At 42.5% G+C, this 19129-nt stretch overlaps 2 protein-coding genes across 6 annotated transcripts in view; both read left to right on the top strand.

Moving 5' to 3' along the window:
- The first annotated feature begins 4142 nt into the window (after positions 1–4142).
- LOC129818449 (uncharacterized) lies at positions 4143–14364 on the top strand. Of its 5 annotated transcripts, none has more exons than XM_055874320.1 (5): positions 6045–6817; positions 7374–7526; positions 7754–8491; positions 12240–12380; positions 13673–14364. In XM_055874320.1, exons 3-5 carry the CDS (start codon positions 7756–7758, stop codon positions 13855–13857), a joined length of 1062 nt encoding a protein of 353 aa, XP_055730295.1. In that variant the 5' UTR covers positions 6045–6817; positions 7374–7526; positions 7754–7755; the 3' UTR covers positions 13858–14364. The 5 variants fall into 5 exon arrangements, 3 of the variants coding, with proteins under 3 accessions (XP_055730296.1, XP_055730295.1, XP_055730294.1); XM_055874319.1 differs by having other exon boundaries at positions 6060–6817; positions 13670–14364; XR_008753945.1 differs by having other exon boundaries at positions 6077–6817; positions 7754–7875; positions 13670–14364.
- Positions 14365–18240: 3876 nt separating this feature from the next.
- Positions 18241–19129, top strand: part of LOC129818451 (ras-related protein Rab-14) — a 28366-nt gene continuing 27477 nt past the window's right edge. Inside the window, exon 1 of the mRNA XM_055874326.1 lies at positions 18241–18697. The gene's annotated coding sequence lies outside the window, so the exon portion shown is untranslated. The remainder of the gene's footprint in view (positions 18698–19129) is intronic.

Below are 19129 nucleotides of genomic sequence, written 5' to 3' on the forward strand. Positions count from 1 at the left end.
ATATTATGGCTTGCCATGGTGTTGGGCTATAGTATGCTAGTGTAGCATAGCATTGACTACATTATCACCTTCACGGTACATCTTCCTCCATTTGCAACATGTCTCAACTGTGTCTGATGGAGCCACAAATAATACATTTGATCTGTATGCTGTGCAAGTTTCATTGGCCAAAGTCTGGTACATTCATATTTTCCATGCACTGAATGGATGTGCAAATAATGTGCAAATAAGCAACATTCAGAACTGCTTGCATTTCCACATCTGAAGGAAGCTAAGCCCTTTGCTGAAATGACCCCATTGCTGTATAAGGAGAATCTGGATTTGAAGACCTTTCTTCGCAAAAAGTGCAGAGGCACATGCATCCGGTCAAAACTTTCAATTACTTGATATTCCAGCGTTAAAAGGCTGTTTCCCTTCAAGCCACCAGCCGCTCATCTCACAGCTAGTGGCAGCATTAAGGTGGGGATCATGGCACGTGACAAAAGCTCAAAAACTATCCCTAAAGGACATTATTAGAGACAGACCAGAGAGGATGTCTCACATCAGTGAAACCAGCTGGGGATTCACTGTCACCCACACTTAATACCACCCTCAATACTTTCCCCTGTAGCCTACATGCAATTAATACTCTCTGTTTTGATTCAGGTGTGTTAGTCCCATTGAATTTGGTCAAACACTGTTGGATTACTGCTGATTAGCATTGCACTTTTAATACATGAGACTAATGGCCATTTTCTGTCTCATCCTTTCTGGGATGTGTAAGATGCCCAGAATTAAAGCCTGGGAGCAGAATTAACTTTTTATGCATTATGTCCATCTTCTCACTCCTGTTGTTTCTTTTGGCTGCCTGGCCCTTGCGCTCTCTCTCTCTCGCTCTCTCTCGCTCTCTCGCTCTCTCTCGCGCTCTCTCTCCTTTTTTAATTGCAGCGTTCTCTATTCCTGTCACTCCCGCTTGGCTTCCCTCTGGGAATTTAAAGGGGCCATTGTGTGCCATAAGATAAGTCGGGAGCTTCTCAGGAGACTTGCACCTTGGGACTACTGGACCCTTTTCCCACTCGGATTTCTATAGCCTTATCACTCAAATGCTCAAACAGCTCACCAGAATACAAATTCACAGGGACTGACAGGGAGAAAAGGGACAGGGTGGAAAAGAGTAATTCGATGTGCAAATCTGAATGGCATATTATGATTTTTATATGAAGTGATTTATTGGGGTTTACTACAGTATTATTTGTGAAAATGATACACATTTTATATGCATTGTGTATTCATCACCACTTTATTTATACAGTGCATTCGGAAAGTATTCAGACCCCTTGACTTTTTCCACATTACAGCCTTATTCTAAAATTGATCAAATATATTTTTCATCAATCTACACACAATACCCCATAATGACAAAGCGAAAACAGTTTTTTGACCTTTTTGCAAATGTATTAAAAATAAAAAACAGAAATACCTTATTTACATAAGTATTCAAACCCCCCCTCAAGTGCATCCTGTTTCCATTGATCATCCTTGAAATGTTTCTGCAACTTGATTGGAGTCCACCTGTGGTAAATTAAATTGATTGGACATGATTTGGAAAGGCACACACCTGTCTATATAAGGTCAGTTGACAGTACATGTCAGCGCAAAAACCAAGCCATGAGGACAAAGGAATTGTCCGTAGAGCGTCGAGGCACAGATCTGGGGAAGGGTACCAAAAAATTTCTGCAGTACTGAAGGTCCCCAAGAACACAGTGGCCTCTATCTTTCTTAAATTGAAGATTTGAAACCACCAAGACTCTTCCTATAGCTGGCCACCCGGCCAAACTGAGCAATCGAGGAGGAAGGGCCTTGGTCAGGGTGGTGACCAAGAACCCGATGGTCATTCTGACAGAGCTCCAGAGTTCCTCTGTGGAGATGGGAGAACCTTCCAGAAGAACAACCATCTCTGCAGCACTCCAACAATCAGGCCTTTATGATAGAGTGGCCAGACGGAAGCCACTCCTCAGTAAAAGGCACATGACATCCCACTTGGAGTCTGCCAAAAGGCACCTAAAGATGAAACCAAGATTGAACTCTGGTCTGAATGCCAAGCATCACATCTGGAGGAAACCTTGCACCATCTCTATGGTGAATCATGGTGGTGGTAGCATCATGCTGTGGGGATGTTTTTTAGTGACAGGGACTGGGAGACTAGTCAGGATTGAGGGAAAGATGAACGGAGCAAAGTACAGAGAGATCCTTGATGAAAACCTGCTTCAGTGCACTCAGGACCTCAAACTGGGTGAAGGTTCACCTTCCAACAGGACAACGACCTTAAGCACACAGCCAAGACAATAAAGGTGTGGCTTCGGGACAAGTCTCTGAATGTACTTGAGTGGCCCAGCCAGAGCCTGGACTTGAACCGGATCTAACATCTCTGGAGAGACCTGAAAATAGCTGTGGAGCATTGCTCCCCATCTAACCTGACAGAGCTTGAGAGGATCTGCAGACAAGAATGGGAGAAACTCCCCAAATACAGGTGTGCCAAGCTTGTAGCGTCATACCCAAGAAGACTCAAGGCTGTAATCACTGCCAAAGGTGCTTCAACAAAGTACTGAGTAAAGGGTCTGAATACTTATGCAGATGTGATAGACATTTTGTTTTTGCAAAAACGTCTAAAAAACAGTTTTTGCTTTGTCGTTATGGAGTAGCGTGTCTATATTGTTGATGAAAAAAACAACACAATTAATAATAATTTTAGAATAAGGCTGTAACGTAACAAAATGTGGAAAAATTAAAGGGGTCTGAATACTTTTCCGAATGCACTGTATCTGAAAAGGCTCAATTGTTTTGGTAAACACACTGTGGCCTTCCATTTCAGCTGTCACATATACTCCCTCTCCGGCCTCTAGGTCATCAGGCTGCTGATTATCCCGCACACCTGTCACCATCGTCTCGCGCACCTGCGCCTCATGACACTCACCTGGGCTCATTCACCTCCTTGATTATCTTCCCTATATCTGTCACTCCCCCTGGTTCTTTCCTCAGGTGTTATTGATGCTGTATCCATGTCGGTGCATTGTTTGTGTTTCGTGTTCATTGTTTATTTTATTTATTAAAACACTCAGTCCCTGAACTTGCTTCCCGACTCTCAGCGCACTCGTTACATCAGCTCTGTAAATAACTGGCAGAGGCCAACATGGGGGCTTAATCTACTGACAGAGAAATGGCTCTCAGCTGAGAAGTGTCTCCTGATTTCACACAGCACACATCTGAGGGGGATATTGATGATGGAGGTTCACAGGTATCCTGATTCCTTCCAAACTTTGCCTCCACTCTGAAATCTCCACATGATTCTGCCATAAGCCTAACAGAGAAGATATATTCAGAGACACCAACACTGACACAACCACAGCAACATACCTGCACACTGACACACATATAGGCACTTAAAACACTACAGATCAACTCACACACACACACCGACATTGTGTATCCCTCTAAGGGAGCACACACACCAAGATTCTACTACACAGGAGAGAGGAAGGGTTTTCTCCAAATAGGCTATGTTTTTGTAAATTAACCGTGGATGTGAAAATCTACATCTTAGTGTATGTCTCAATATGAGTGACAGCATTGCTGGCAGTCATCTATCAAGACTGACCGTATGTAGCTTTGGGTAGGGAGGGAACATAGGCTTACTGCAAAGCCTGCCTTATCCCCAGCATTACGGTCTCTAAGAAAGGATTTACTCTTTAATTCTTGATTAGATAGAATTTCTCCACAGAGCAAACTCAGAGTGATACACAGAGGAGCGATAACCTGACCAGAGAGGAGTATGTTGATAAATAGTCACACCATTAGTCTGACCCTTGCAGGCCGGCATTAACACAATGTTATATCTTAATATTAGAAGTCATGGATTATCAATTTGGAATGAATCATGCTCCACAAGAGGAGGTGAGTCAGGAGAGGAATTAGAGGTGTAGATACAGTGTCCCCCCACTGAGCCACACTACCTACAACAACAACAAGCATCTGGCTGTTGCTTCTTGTACCCTAGACGTGCACAGACAGCTGAAGGAGACTCATTTATTTAGTTCCTTCACTCATCTATTTTCCTCCCCCCTCTGCCTGCCTGGCTGACAGGGCTCACACTGGCTCCTCTCTCTCAGTGAGTGAGGGTGTGTGTGTGAGAGTGCGTTTGTCTCAGGCTGAGGTGGAGTGTACGCTGTGCAGGCTGTGGAGTGGATCTCTACTCTTCCTTTCCCAGTAGAATATTGGATGAGAACAGTGGAAGTCTCTCTTTCTTTCTCCTACCTCTGACTATAGACTGTCACCTGTGCTGCATCCATGACTTTACATGCTTGGCTGGTGTATGGGCTTGGATTTACTATGATATCTTATTTTTTCCTCACACAGGGTGAGTATGGGCATACTGAGTTCAGGTGTGTGTGTGTGTGTGTGTGTGTGTGTGTGTGTGTGTGTGTGTGTGTGTGTGTGTGTGTGTGTGTGTGTGTGTGTGTGTGTGTGTGTGTGTGTGTGTCTGTGTGTGTGTACCTGTGTGTGTATGTGTAAAATAATGAATGGACAGTGCTAGCTGTGCCACTAGAGATCCTGGTTTCAAGTCCAGGCTCTGTCGCAGCCGGCCACGACTGGGAGACTCATGGTGCGGCGCACAACTGGCCCAGCGTTGTCCGGGTTAGGGGAGGGTTTGGCCGGCAGGGATGTCCTTGTCCCATCACGCACTAGCGACTCCTGTGGCGGGCCATGCGCAGTACACGCTGCCACGGTCGCCAGGTGTACGGTGTTTCCTCCGACCCATCGGTGCAGCTGGCTTCTGGGTTAAGTGGGAATTGTGTCAAGAAGTAGTGCGGCTTGGTTGGGTCGTGTTTCAGAGGACGCACGGCTCTCAACCTTCGCCTCTCCCGAGTCCGAAGGGGAGTTGCAGCGATGGGGCAAGACTGTAACTACTAATTGGATACCACGAAATTGGGGGGGGGGGGGGATTATGAATGGACACCATATTGTGTGCAATAACATTGCTTTTATGATGCAAACAATTGTCATGAGGGGGAATATCCATAAACCTTCCAATGGAACTATAACAAAGGGGGTCAAACTACATTTCCTTAGGGAGATAATAAGGATTGACATGACTTGTTTTGACTTTAACCTGCTGAATGTCTTTTTCTTGCTAGGGGCGAAAAAATGTAAAATAGGTTCCCTGATGTTCCAGCCATTGATGTTTTATTTTCGTATTCCTCTCACTGTCATAATGACTTGTGTATCAAAGCTCATTTGATCTGTTTATGGATGAAACTGAGGGTCCAGGAAGCTCTTGGTCAGATTCCTGGTTTAGTATTTATATCAATAGATACACTGCCCACTCAGCTCGATGATGTGGTCAACATGCTGAGATTATTAAGCCAGATTTGTCTACATTCACACGCAATCTGCAATATTTCAGGAACATTGTGACACACATCAACTAATCTATCATATTCACGTTTATTCACATCAGCATATATAAAGGACATGCCATATCTGATACCCCTGCAGTAATTGTTTAAACAATACACATTAAGTGGTGTGTTTACACACAAAGAGAATGGATCTGAACAGAAAGAGTATAAGTGTATCAAAGTACAAAAAAAATGCAAAGGAAGCTCATTTGATGTGATGATATCAAGTCAATTGACAGCATGGTTTTGTATACTGTGTAGATAAAACGATATGTTGGACATATTTGACAGTAAAAATGTATGTGTGCATCAGTGATGTACCATCAAGCATGACAAAAGTGTTCTTACTCCATCAGCGTTTTGAACTGGATCTGGATCCTCTAAAATATGATCAAAATCACCAATGGATATTCCATTCATAGCAACGAATCTGGAGTTAACGCTGGTGCTGTATATTCTGTCTAATGCCAAAATGAATGTAATAGATGGCCACAGAGGGGAGCCTTTTCAATGTCTAATGAGTACAAGATAAAACAACCAACCACGCAACCTTAGTTCTGCAAATCAAATTGGCAGCTAACAGCCATTGAGTACTCTACTGCTATTCATCCTCATCCCCATCACATATACCCTGTGGATAGACTGTACAGTGGCATTTATATGAGCTATTTCTCTGCACCAGTGGCGGATTTAGGTATGGGCGACATGGGCAGCCGCCCAGGGTGGCATCTTGCCAGGGGCAGCACGGGGCGGCCGCACAAAAAATATTGGAATAGTGACATTTGCGCGATCGTTTTTTTTATCGCTTATTTGCACGATACATCAATGATATCATGTCACCGTGTGGGACTGTGGGTCAATTAATCTTGTCGGAGTGGGCGCCCTGATTCTAGTTTGTGAGCTAGGGAGGCTACTGTCTATGAAGGTCTCTCACTCAGAAGTAAGAGATGGGGAGGGGGGCGGGTCTAGGTTGACCTCAGGTCTCCCCACTGGAAGCCCGAGGTAGGGGGAGCGGGGAATCTATCAAATAGCGCACGTCTAACTTTGTAATAATGCAATTAGTAAAATCTGTCACACTACGAAATGCTACCAAATAAACCACAATTCATTCATAATACTGTGAATATATAGTTTCACAGACATATTGTTGTATTTCTTTCTGGTTTGTGCGAAAAGGTTAAGAATAATATAAAACCAGTCTGCACACCACCAAGGTGAATTGGTTTAGTCTTGACTCTTGGTTGACAGTGTTGGGGGATGGGTAATGTATTGATGCTCGAGTGCCAAATCAACACAAATGGATAAGAAAGGGTCTAAGCCATCAGGTGCCCAGTTTAGGAAAAAGAGGAAAGAAGAAGAGGAGAAACGCACAAAAGATAAAGGTATGCAGCTATGTCCTCTCTTTATGAGTATAATATTATGCATGTAATGAAATAGGCTAGTATAACACTTACGTTTGTTAGCCTATGTTGCTAGCTATGCTATTACACAGGGCGACGATATTCCATTTTCTTTTCAACTAACTTCCATAACATTGGATATAATTTCACACAATTTCATCATGATAATGTGTGTAGCCTGCAGCAAAACGATTACAACCTAACTAGCACATTATTGATTTGGTTAACTTTCATTGAGGTGACATCATAAAGCTTTTGTGTGATTGTATTGGCTACGTCCTGAGCTCAATAGGGGGAATGTCCAATGCTGTAGGCTAACTTAAAAGACCTCTATATTATGCTGATATTTTGTATCTTTTGTGATATATTGAGTCTTTTGGAGTGTCTTATGCCTAGAATTGACCAAGGAGGTTGTATGGGTCATTTGGTTCCTATTCTGAAAGTTTGATCAATTGCGCATAATGCCATGTATATTTAATTGTGCAACAAATGTATTTAGGGTGTCAGACTCATATACTGTATTTCAATGCAAATTCAGGGGCACTTCTGAAATATTTTGGAGCACCCTCTGGCACTGGCCATGATGAGGATCCATCTACCTCCTCAGCCACATAGGTCTCTTCAGAAATTATCTCAGAGCCTCAGGATGAAGACCCATTTGCTTCCACATCTCCCGAGCAGGATTCTTCAGGTGTGTTTGTGCACACGGGCAAGTGTGTGTGGGTACACGCACATGTGTTTATGTGTGCATCCCTGCATAACATAACAAAATATATAATTTCCCTTTTGCAGAGTTTTAAGTTTCCAAATTGTAGGTAACAATGATTTTATTATTACTGGGTATGTATGTGGGATGTTCCACCACTATAAATGCTGTGAATAAAGTGTGTAAACTAATGCCAATGTGCTCTCCATTAGAAATGCCTGTAGCAGCATCCCCACCAAATCCTGCTGCCGAGGACCCTACAGACCCTGCTGACTGGCCTTCAGTTCTGACTGACAGAATTCGTACACAACTAGTTTGCAGAGGACCAAGTGAGGTACCACCTAACTTTGTTTTCCCAAGGAATGAGAGTGATGGAAGAAGTTGCCACCCCCAGTATATCAGGAAGACCTTGGTGAGTTGTGAAAACATCCCTAGAAGTTGGTTGGTGTATTCTGAAAGAAACAACAGCCACTTCTGCTTCTGCTGCAAACTCTTTTCTGAGAAGAAAATTAATTTCGCAAACTCAGGACTGACAGACTGGAAACATGCACGTTCTTTGCTGACTTCACACGACAGCAGTCCAGAACACCAATACTGCATGAAAACATGTAAAGAACTGGCAATGAGAATTAAAAAAGGGGAAACAATTGATAAGCATGAAATGGCACTTATGGAGGCTGAGAGGACAAGATGGACAGAGGTGTTGACATGTCTGACTGATATTGTGCAGTCTCTGGCAAATAGAAATCTGGCACTAAGGGGACACACAGAAACACTGTACTCTCCATCAAATGGACATTTCCTCAAAGAGGTTGAACTGATGGCACAATTTGATCCAGTCATGAAAGAGCACCTTAACAGTGTCCAAAAAGAGACCTTGAGTCACACCACCAGCTACCTTGGCCACCAAATACAGAATGAAGTTGAGCAGCAAGGTCATTTCAATAATGGTGAGTGACATCAAGCTGGCTAAATGTTTCTCTATCATTCTAGATTGCACCTCAGATGTCAGCCACACTGAACAGTTGTCAGTTGTGATTAGAATTGTGTCACTGAAGGAGGAGCACCACATAAAGGAAAATTGTATGGGGTTTTCGGAGGCAGAGGAGTCCACGGGCCAACATTTGGCATCCCTGACTCTCAAAAGATTATAGGCGCTAACAATTCCTTTTGAGGACTGCAGAGGACAATCTTATGATAATGGGGCCAACATGAGAGGCAAAAACAAAGGTGTCCAAGCCAGACTCCTGGAAATGAATCCAAGAACTCTATTTGTGCCATTTGGGGCTCACACATTGAACCTGGTTGTGGCTGATGCTGCTAAAAGTTCTGTCGATGCCACAGGTTACTTTGGCATCTTACACAAACTGTACACCTTGTTCTCAGCCTCCACACAGCGATGGGCCATCCTGAAAAAACATGTGGACGTCACTTTGAAGATGTGGACTGAGACAAGGTGGGAGAGTAAAGTTAAGAGTGTCGAGCCACTGAGGTATCAGGCAGCAGCGGTGAGAGAGGCACTGATTGAGGTGAGGGATCAAACCAAAGACCCTGTGATAAAGATTGAGGCCCAGTCCTTGTCAGAGGAGGTGGGATCATACCTCTTCAGCATCTGTACAGTGGTGTGGGATGACATCTTGAGCCAGATCCAACATGTGAGCAAGCTGATGCATTCTCCCAGTATGCATGTGGATGTTGTAGTCAGTCTTCTCAGAAAGACAGAGAGAGGTCTCAGCAACTACAGGGCAACAGGCTTTATGACTGCACAAATGTCAGTCAAGGATATTTGCGAGAGTATGAATGTATAGGCCGTTCGACAACAAAAAAGGCTGTAGTCCACAAAGTGGCTCTTTTCATAAGAATCATTTGATGAGCCTTTGAGTGATGCCCTGAAGAAGCTGGAGGTGACATGTTTCAATGTCGTTGTTGATGCTGCAACTTCAGCCCTTCAGGAAAGTGTGGGAGAGAAGTGTATGAGTGTGGGAGAGAAGTTTGGAGTGCTGTCAACCAAAGTCTCTCAAATGAGGAGCTGACAGAACAATGTGAGGCCCTCAGTATGACAGTGCACTATAAAGAACACTCAGAGTTGGATGGCAGAGAGCTGGCACAGGAACTGAATAACTTGCCTGACTTGCCATCGAAGACCATGACACTGCTTGAGCTGCTGATATTTATACACGAAAGGGAGGTCTCATAAATGTATCCAAATTTGTGGACTGCTCTCAGAATGTGTCTTACTCTTCCAGTGACCGTAGCTGAAGCAGAGAGGAGCTTTTCAAAGCTGAAGCTCATCAAATCCTACCTGAGGTCCACCACGTCACAGGAACGCCTTAGTGGCCTTGCTGTCATCAGTATTAACCATGCTGGGAAGATATGTAATTGATGACTTTGCATCAAGGAAGGGTGGGGTGGATACAAGCTAGAACCGCCACTGCTCTGCACTAGTGTAATATTACATGTTCCCTGAAGGCTGGCATGTGTTTTCTTTCCCTCCGAGGCATTACATTGATTTCAGTAGATTTCGAAAGTGATTTTTGTAAGAGCATTTGGCGGGGATTAGTTTGCCTCTGAAAGCTGCATGAGAGCTTTTGGTTGGCTATTTAACAGAGAGGCAGGTCAGCATTACCTTACTGACCCAGCTCTGAGCAGCACTAGATGAGGGGATGTTGATAATGAGAGGGAATTGCTGTCAGGCAAAGCTGATCTCCCAACTTGTGCATAAGATTTTGTAGGTCAGCTACAGGTGTACAAGGGTCCAGTCCAGTCTCATTACCAATCCCCTTAGGCCTAATGGATATACACCACTAAGCTGCACGATATGTACTTGAAAGTAAGTCAGACCATTTAGGAGTAGAGACTGGGTGATGAACTCATGAACTCAATAGGCTATAATGATTGGTAAGCATGATCCATGGATGGATCTTTTTTAAGTTTGTAATCTGTTTGTGATTCTCTGTTTAATTGAACTGTTTCTGTCATGGACCTCAATTGCATAACCTGATAATCATTAATGTAGTTTTGCTTACTTTCATAGCTGACTCAAAATCCAGCCTGGTCTCATAGACTAGATGTAACATAGTAAATGTAGATCCCGGGTACTCAAATTAGTATGATATGTTGTGTTTGGTATGGTTACATAAAACAGATGATAACTTAAGGCAAAAACAAAAGTAGGGTGGTTGGTCGGGTGGTCATAAAATGCGAATGTCTAGCAACCGAAGTTTGCGAGTTTGAAACTCATCACCGGACAACTTTAGCATTTTCGCAACTTTTCAACTATTTACCACTTTTTAGCTACTTTGCAACTACTTAGCATGTTAGCTAACCCTTCCCCTGAGCCTAATCCTAACCTTAAACCTTTCAGCTTACCCTGCCCTTAACCGTAACTTTAACCCTTTAACCTAACTCCTAAACTTAACCCTAACCCCTAACCCTAAACCTTAACCTAGATAACATTAGCCAGCAAGCTAAGGTTAGCCACCTAGCCAACTCGCTAGAATTCGTAACATATCATACGTTTTGCAAATTAGTAACATATAATACGAATTGTAATTCGTAACATATCATATGAAATGAGTGTTGGACATCCACAAAATAATACATACCATACAAAACTTAACATAGAGTGTCATGAATTTACGTACAGAATAATACAAAATGCTCTGAGAACAGGTTGCATAATCAGAAACACCATATCAAAACAGTTCAGATGTGAACTGAATGTAGTTTCTGATGGTCATGAGCATAGACATTATATGTAATTCTATGGTCATAGGTGTCTATTTTTACTACTCTGGGACCAGATGGAGACAGGGCTTTACCATGAGATCACAACCTTACAGAACAGACAGGCTCGAGATACAGCGTTGCATATCAAAAACAGAAACTTTAGGAAATTGAAAAGAATTACCTAAAGTCATGAATTGTTCAGAGCATATTAAGGGGAGTTACTGCTTTCAATAGATGTAAAATTATATGAAAATTGGCAAAAATGTATTTGCTAGGTTTTCATCAGACAACGACAGTAAGGGTGAGTCATTGTTGTACAATCTTGTGATGTGTCACTGTCAACATGAGAAAGAGACAGACTCCACTATGGCTGACAGACCATCCCAGCAAGAGATCAGAGAAATTTAGACATGAACTTTTGAGGAGCTCTTTCTTCCTTCAGAACTGATGACATAACAAAGCGTGAGGTTGTTCTACAGGGTAAAGGTCTAAATTATATGCTAAATCCAAGTTACCACAAGACAGAGTTGATGGCACTCCATAGCCTCATTTGCGCCAGCAGTAAGCTATGGCGTCAGAGAAAGTCAAACGCTAGATGTAGATGCTTTTATAGTCAAAGCAAATTAATTGTTTTGTAAGTAGGGAATATTGGAAAACTTGACAAAGCATAATGCATAAAATTATACATGATAGCTTTTTTAAAGATGTCAGTCATGTTGCTCAGAGCTCCCCTGTAGTCCATGTTGCTGCAGTGCTATGGCTGTAACACCCCATAGGGTGCACACTAATAAGTTTACATATCTAGTGCTGCACACTAATAAGATGACATGTCCCCTCCCTCCTCGCTAGTCCATGGACTGCAGTGCTATGGTAACATCACATACTCCAGGGTGCACATTAACAAGTTGGCATGTCTACCGGTCCACACTAACAAGGTGATATACTGTATCTCCCCTCTCTCCTCCCTAGTCAATGGACTGCAGTGCTATGGCTGTAACATCATCCAGGGCCAGAGGTATGTGGACATTGGATGCTCCAACCCAGAGGTCATCACCTGCACCCACTCACACAAGGGCTTCAAACATCGCTTCTGCATCAAGACAGAGAGCAGTGAGTCTGTTTCTAATGTTCCTGAACTGATGACTGTCTCAACCAATGGCTGTCTTCATCTTCATCTTAGCTGGATGCTATAGATTTTCTCATTCACTGTCTTCCTTGTCTGTTAATGAATATGTCGATGTAAGAGTGTTTATTGACCCACATTGTCCAGTATATAGAGAATAAACAGGAGGAAATCCCCTAACCTCTCCTCTGCACTCTTTAGCCATACAATTGTATGTCAAAAGGGCAAGATCTTATCTTGATGTGAAGATTCCATGGCATCTTACTACATAAATAACAAGGGCTTTATTCCACCAAATTTGTAAATAACAGTCAGTCATTCCTTTAGCTTACGTAAAATCAAAATAAAGAAGACTGCCATACGTAATATTAAAGACTTGATGATTACCACTTAAGGAGTTCTGCTGACATCCATGCATGTAAGATCCAGCTGTTCTGCTGTTGACAGCTGAAGGAGCCACTCATGTGAAGGGCTGATGTGGCACTGTTTTCCATTGGCTCAGGGAAATAATGGGGTCAGAGAAGACTGACGACAGCTTGTAAAACACACAAGAATGACAGGGCTGTGCTGAAATGTGAAGCAGGATGCCTTTAAACAGCGTCCTGGGGATAATCTATACCTATTCTTCATATTAATCCCATGGGTTCAGCTCCGTACGGGCGGCTGGCCGGAGAGGCAGCTGCTGTTTCAGGACTGGCTTAGAGTCCCACTCCCCTCGCTTTGTCCCCAGCTGGGGAGATCTGTCTGACAGGGCTGTTCCCCACCTGGACTGTATCCACCGTCCAGCTGTCCCTTTCTTATGACTAATGTGGGATTTATAGCTCGTGAGAGACATAAGTTTTCCGCTTAGATTTAAAGAAAGCATTGAGGAGGGCGTTTTTTTTCTCAAGGGTTGTCTATGTGCCAAGTGTTATGGAGTGTTTGATGGCTTAGCTGGATGTCCTTAGTAGTTGTACAGCAACATCTTTCCGTCAAGGGCCAGGTTTGAACTTTTTTGCTCTGACTTACAGACGTGCAGATTTTTCAATCTATTGTACACATATGATGTGTACTAAAGTACCATTACATTCAACAGTTTATTACAAGGAAAAGAGAGAGATCCGATTATGTAATTCTGTTCTATGACAGCATCCCTCTCTGCACTCCTTTGGCTCTCAAGGACTTCAAAACACACATGAATGCAACATGCCATTCATTGTGTCTTCTGCCTCTTTCCTGCTGATCTCACCATCTACTTGTCACTCTTCTTTGACACTGACTTGTCTCTGTCTTCCAGCAGCCCTGGGAATTGTCCTGACCAGTGGATGTGCCACATCAAGACACTGCCAGCAACAAGAGCTGCCTGGAGTGCGCATCCACTGCTGCACCTTAGACCTGTGTAACAGCACCCCCTGCTGTCAAGCGAGCACATTGCATTACATCTACGCACTGGCAAGCCTGCTGCTGCTGTGGTTGTGGTTGTGATATGAGGTCACACAGCTTGTACTTGGACAGATGGAACTCTGGATAAACCATCTATGAATGACACTATACACGGCTAGTTCTCAGTGTCTCTTCTCAGCTCCATGTGTTAAGGGTCTGAGACTGAGAGGAGGGTTGTACAATACTGTACATCAGAGCAGGTTTTGTGAAGATTAATTTTCGCTGTTTTTTTTATCCCAATGTCAGAAACAACGGCAAATAACTAAGCCAAGGTTCTCATAATTCATTATAATGATGATTTTATACAGTTATTAAATCAGTTCAGGAAGTGTCCCAGAAAGTAATGTTTATTTAAAACCATCAGTATGGCCAGCAAAGAAAAGGAAAAGCTTTTTTTGCTTTTTCATTGTTTTCTTTGATTCAAGCTAAGATGCAAGTTGCATGTGGCTTTTATTTCAGATTGTAAGATGGTAAGAAGTAATGTACAGTGAAAGTGAAATGTGAAATACTGTATTAAAGTAATAAGACCATGTTCTCTATCCTACAACATACACTTGCATATATTGTTCATTAGTAACCAAATCAAATCACATGTTATTTGTCACATGTGCCGAATACAACAGGTGTAGACCTTACAGTGAAATGCTTACTTAAAAGCCCTTAACCAACAATGCAGTTTTAAGAAAATACATTAAAAAGTAAGTAAAAGTAACAAATAATTAAAGAGCAGTAGTAAAATAACAATAGTGAGGCTATATACAGGGGGTACTGGTACAGAGTCAATGTGCGGGGGCACCGGTGTTGAGGTAATTGAAGAAATATGTACTTGTAGGTAGAGTCATTAAAGTGATTACGCATAGATAATAACAGAGAGTAGCAGCAGTGTAGAAGGGGGGTCAATGCAAATAGTCTGGGTAGCCATTTGATTAGATGTTCAGGAGTCTTATGGCTTGGGGGTAGAAGCTGTTTAGAAGCCTCATGGACCTAGACTTGGCATTCCGGTACCGCTTGCCGCTTGCGGTAGCAGAGAGAACAGTCTATGACTAGGGTGGCTGGAGTCTTTGACAATTTTAGGGCCTTCCTTTGACACCGCCTGGTATGGAGGTCCTGGATGGCAGGAAGTTTGACCCCGGTGATGTACTGGGCCGTGCACACTACACTCTGTAGTGCCTTGCGATCGAAGGCCGAGCAGTTGCCATACCAGGCAGTGATGCAACCCGTCAGGATGCTCTCGATGGTGCAGCTGATAAACATTTTGGGGATCTGAGGACCAATGCCAAATCCTTTTAGTCTCCTGAGGGGGAATAGGTTTTGTCGTGCCCTCTTCACAACTGTCTTGGTGTGCTTGGACCATGTTAATTTGTTGGGGATGTGGATGACAAGTTCACAAGCTATATCACCGTATTGTTAATATGTCTGGATGTGAATCAGCAAAGAAATTTGATCTAGGGGGCCTACAAAATATTAACCTAGTTATCCTATGGAGTGAGTTGCAGTGGGCCGAGATCCCATTCCAATATATGTCTTCTTTTTTTTTTTAAAGTGTGGGTCTATAAATATGGAAGGCCATTCCCGCCACTCCCCACAAAAAATCTGACTACAAGTTATGAGATACTAAATTAGAATTATGAGATAGTAAGTAATTATTATGAGATTATAAGTTATTATTATGACATATGTAAGTCATGATCATGAGATAGCAAGTCATTATGAGCTATTTGGTCATAATTATGCAATAGTAAGTCATAATAATAAGATACTAAGTCATTATTGTGAGATAGTAAGTCATGATTGTGATAGTATGCTCTACAGATGGTAAATATGGACTATCCAAATAAAGTGTGACCAAAGTGTTCTCCCCGCCACTTTACAGTTGAGGAAAGGGGCAGAAGAAATGTAATCACTCATTTATATAGATGCAAGGACTCTCTTTTTGGGCCTTATTTATAATTATACAGATAACACAGACAGAACAGGTAGAGGGCAAAACACACGGATCCCCTACCAAATCAAACCCACCCCAACGCCCCATACTCTAACAGAGTCCCACCCCAAAACCAAACTAAAAGCATGCATGATATACAAGTTTTAACCATGTTTTGAAGCTATACAGTGTTTGTTAAAAAATTACATTGTTTACGAACAATGGAGTAAAACAAGCATACATTTTAGTTCTGATGGGGTAAGACCTTTGCTCATAAGGCATTTCAAAGTTACATTCTTCAAGAATCAATGGCTACATATTCATACTTTTAAGGTAAAAAAATGTATGTACAAATCCAAAATTGCCCCTTTAATAATGGATTTAATTAATGAATTAAAGAAATCTGATGTCAACCAGATGCCATTAAACAGGTACCCACTTGCATAAAAAAACTCTCCAATCCATTAATATGGAAATATATCACCACAAACAATCACTTTATCTCTCTCTCTCTCACACAATGTGTGATTCATATGATACAGATTGCCTAAATGTATCTCATAATAATGACTTACTGTCTCATAATTATGACTTAGTATTTCATTATTATGACTTACTATCTCATAATTATGGCTAACATATCTCATAATAACAACTTACTATCTCATAAATATGGCTTTCTATCTCATAATTATGACTTACTACGATTTCGACTGCTCTTACAGTTTAGCTTTGGTAGCGCAGTTTAACTGACGCCCGACCCAGAAAGACAATTTCCATACACTGCCACATAGAGAAGTCAGGTTTGAAAATTCCTAAGACACTTTAGTCATCCCCTTTGTGCACAAACCATCCATTTAATTATTCAAATAATTGCTAGTGAGGCCTAATTTTTTTCCATCACTCACAGCCGGACTTAATTAACCACATTGTGGACCTGTTACAATACATAAATCCTGACGAATTTCGCAAATATCCACTTTGTTAGATCAAATTTGTTGAATGTGCGCCAATCTGCTCAACGGAACGTCTGTATTCCATTGACTCCTTTATCGCATCTATTGCCGTGTTCAAATGCTTATCGGAACTAGGAAACTCAGGAATGTCAGACTTGCTGATTCGTTGAACGCTGCACGTGTATAACAACAACCAGTTAGCAAGTTGGACATTTCCGAGTTCCGACTAGCACATGAACGTGGCATTAGTCTGCTATGTTTTTTGATGACATGATAACTTGGTCGCTGCTCTTTGTGCGCACTGATGCCATGTTCATGTGCAAGTAGGAACTAGGAACACTGGAATTTCCAACTTGCTAACTGGTTGTAGCAATACACGTGCCGCATTTAATGAATCAACAAGCCGGAAATTTCTGAGTTTCCTAGTTCTGACTGGCATATGAACTCGGCATGAGTACTAGTGTGCATAAACTGGGTGGTTTAAGCCCTGAATGCTGATTGGTTTACAGCTGTGGCATAGACTGTTTACCACGGGTATGACAAAACATGTATTTTACTGCTTTAATTACATTGGTAACCAGTTTATAATAGCAATAAGGCACCTCAGGGGTTTGTGGTGGGGCCGTGGGGGTCTCTGTTAAATCTGGTGTAATTATCCTGTTTTATCTGGTGTCCTGTGTGAATTTAAGTATGCTCCCTCTAATTCTCTCTCTCCTTCCCATCCCGGAGGACCTGAGCCATAGAACCATGCCACAGGACAACCTGGTCTGATGACTCCTGGCTATCCCCAGTCCACCTGCTTGTGTTGCTGCTCCAGTTTCAACTGTTCTGCCTGCAGCTACGGAACTCTGACCTGTTCACCGGACATGCTATCTTATTCCACAGTGCTGTTTTCTACTCTCCCTTTTTCTCTCTCTCTCCCTTTCTCTACCGCACCTGCTGTCTCGACCTCTGAACGCGTGGCTATGAAAAGCCAACTGACATTTACTCATGAGGTACTGACCTGTTGCACCCTCTAAAACCACTGTGATTATTATTTGACCCTACTGGTCATCTATGAACATTTCAACATTTTGAAGAACAATCTGGCATTAATGGCCATGTACTCTAATAACCTCCACCTGGCAAAACCAGAAGAGGACTGACCACCCCTCAGAGCCTGATTCCTCTCTAGGTTTCTTCCTAGGTTCCTGCCTTTCTACAGAGTTGTTCCTAGCCACTGCGCTTCTACATCTGCATTGCTTGGGGCTTTAGGCTGGGTTTCTGTATAAGCACTTTGTGACATCTGCTGATGTAAAAAGGGTTCTATAAATTTGATTTGATATGGCCAATATACCACCATTGGCTGTATCCGGGCACTCTGCATTGAGCTACGCATAAGAAATAGCCCTTAGCCATCATATATTGGCCCTATACCACACCCCTCGGAGCTTACGCCTCGATCCCACCGACAGTGTTTGCAGTTTGGTACACCAAGCGTACATTCATTTCCAATGGAATGCTGTGTTTGCCTTGCAGCATTGGTTGCAGACGCAGTTGCAGTGCGTCCTGTGTGGTGCATATATTGGATTTATTGAAGGTATGCGTCAAACTTTACCCATAGACGGATCCACATAAATGGTAGCAGAAGGTGAATGTTGAACTTTGTAGCACACATATTCAGATGATGCTATGTAATATTTTGAGCACCTACACTGGTAATGTGATCGAGGCGTTATTGCTTAATAAGTATAAACCGGATGCAACCCGGATATAGACGGTCCATGAATTGGCGTATGAGAACGTGAGTAGATTACCTTGAAAACAACGGGCGGACATCTTGGACGCAGTATCCAGTTCTTATTATACCGCAGTGCCTTTGTCCAAGAAGCCCATATACAACAGAGGAAACCCTGTGCAGTGCAAGCAGCCATCTTGGATAGACAGCCGAGGCAGATACTTCAGGCAGGATAACCTACAGATCCCTTCTGAGCAGCTCAAGACATAAAACCGACAATTCCCGGTGAGAACAAAAACACGATATAGACGTGCTCGTATCCACATATAACACATTTATAAAACTGTAAACATGTTGTCTTACATAGTAAACTAACAACTAGCTAACGTACTACGCTAATTTGCTAACATGGCAGCTAGCTGTCAAGCCTAGCTAGCCAGTAGTTGACGTTTCTAGTCAACGAGTTTCATAAATTGGCAACGTTTACTAGAAGTGTGACTACTGGCTATTTACATTTACATTACATTTAAGTAATTTAGCAGACGCTCTTATCCAGAGCGACTTACAGAGCGGCTATCTAACGAGATGTATTTTGCTTTGTATATATCTGTTTTTACCATTCTTCAGTTCCCGTAGTTTTGGCTAGCCATTGTGGTTTTCGGTCTATCTGTATTTCGGGAACAGGCTGTTGAATTTATGTAACTATCTAGTATCAGT

This window comes from Salvelinus fontinalis, chromosome 21, assembly GCF_029448725.1.
Source record: "Salvelinus fontinalis isolate EN_2023a chromosome 21, ASM2944872v1, whole genome shotgun sequence".
In the NCBI taxonomy this organism is placed as follows: domain Eukaryota; kingdom Metazoa; phylum Chordata; class Actinopteri; order Salmoniformes; family Salmonidae; genus Salvelinus; species Salvelinus fontinalis.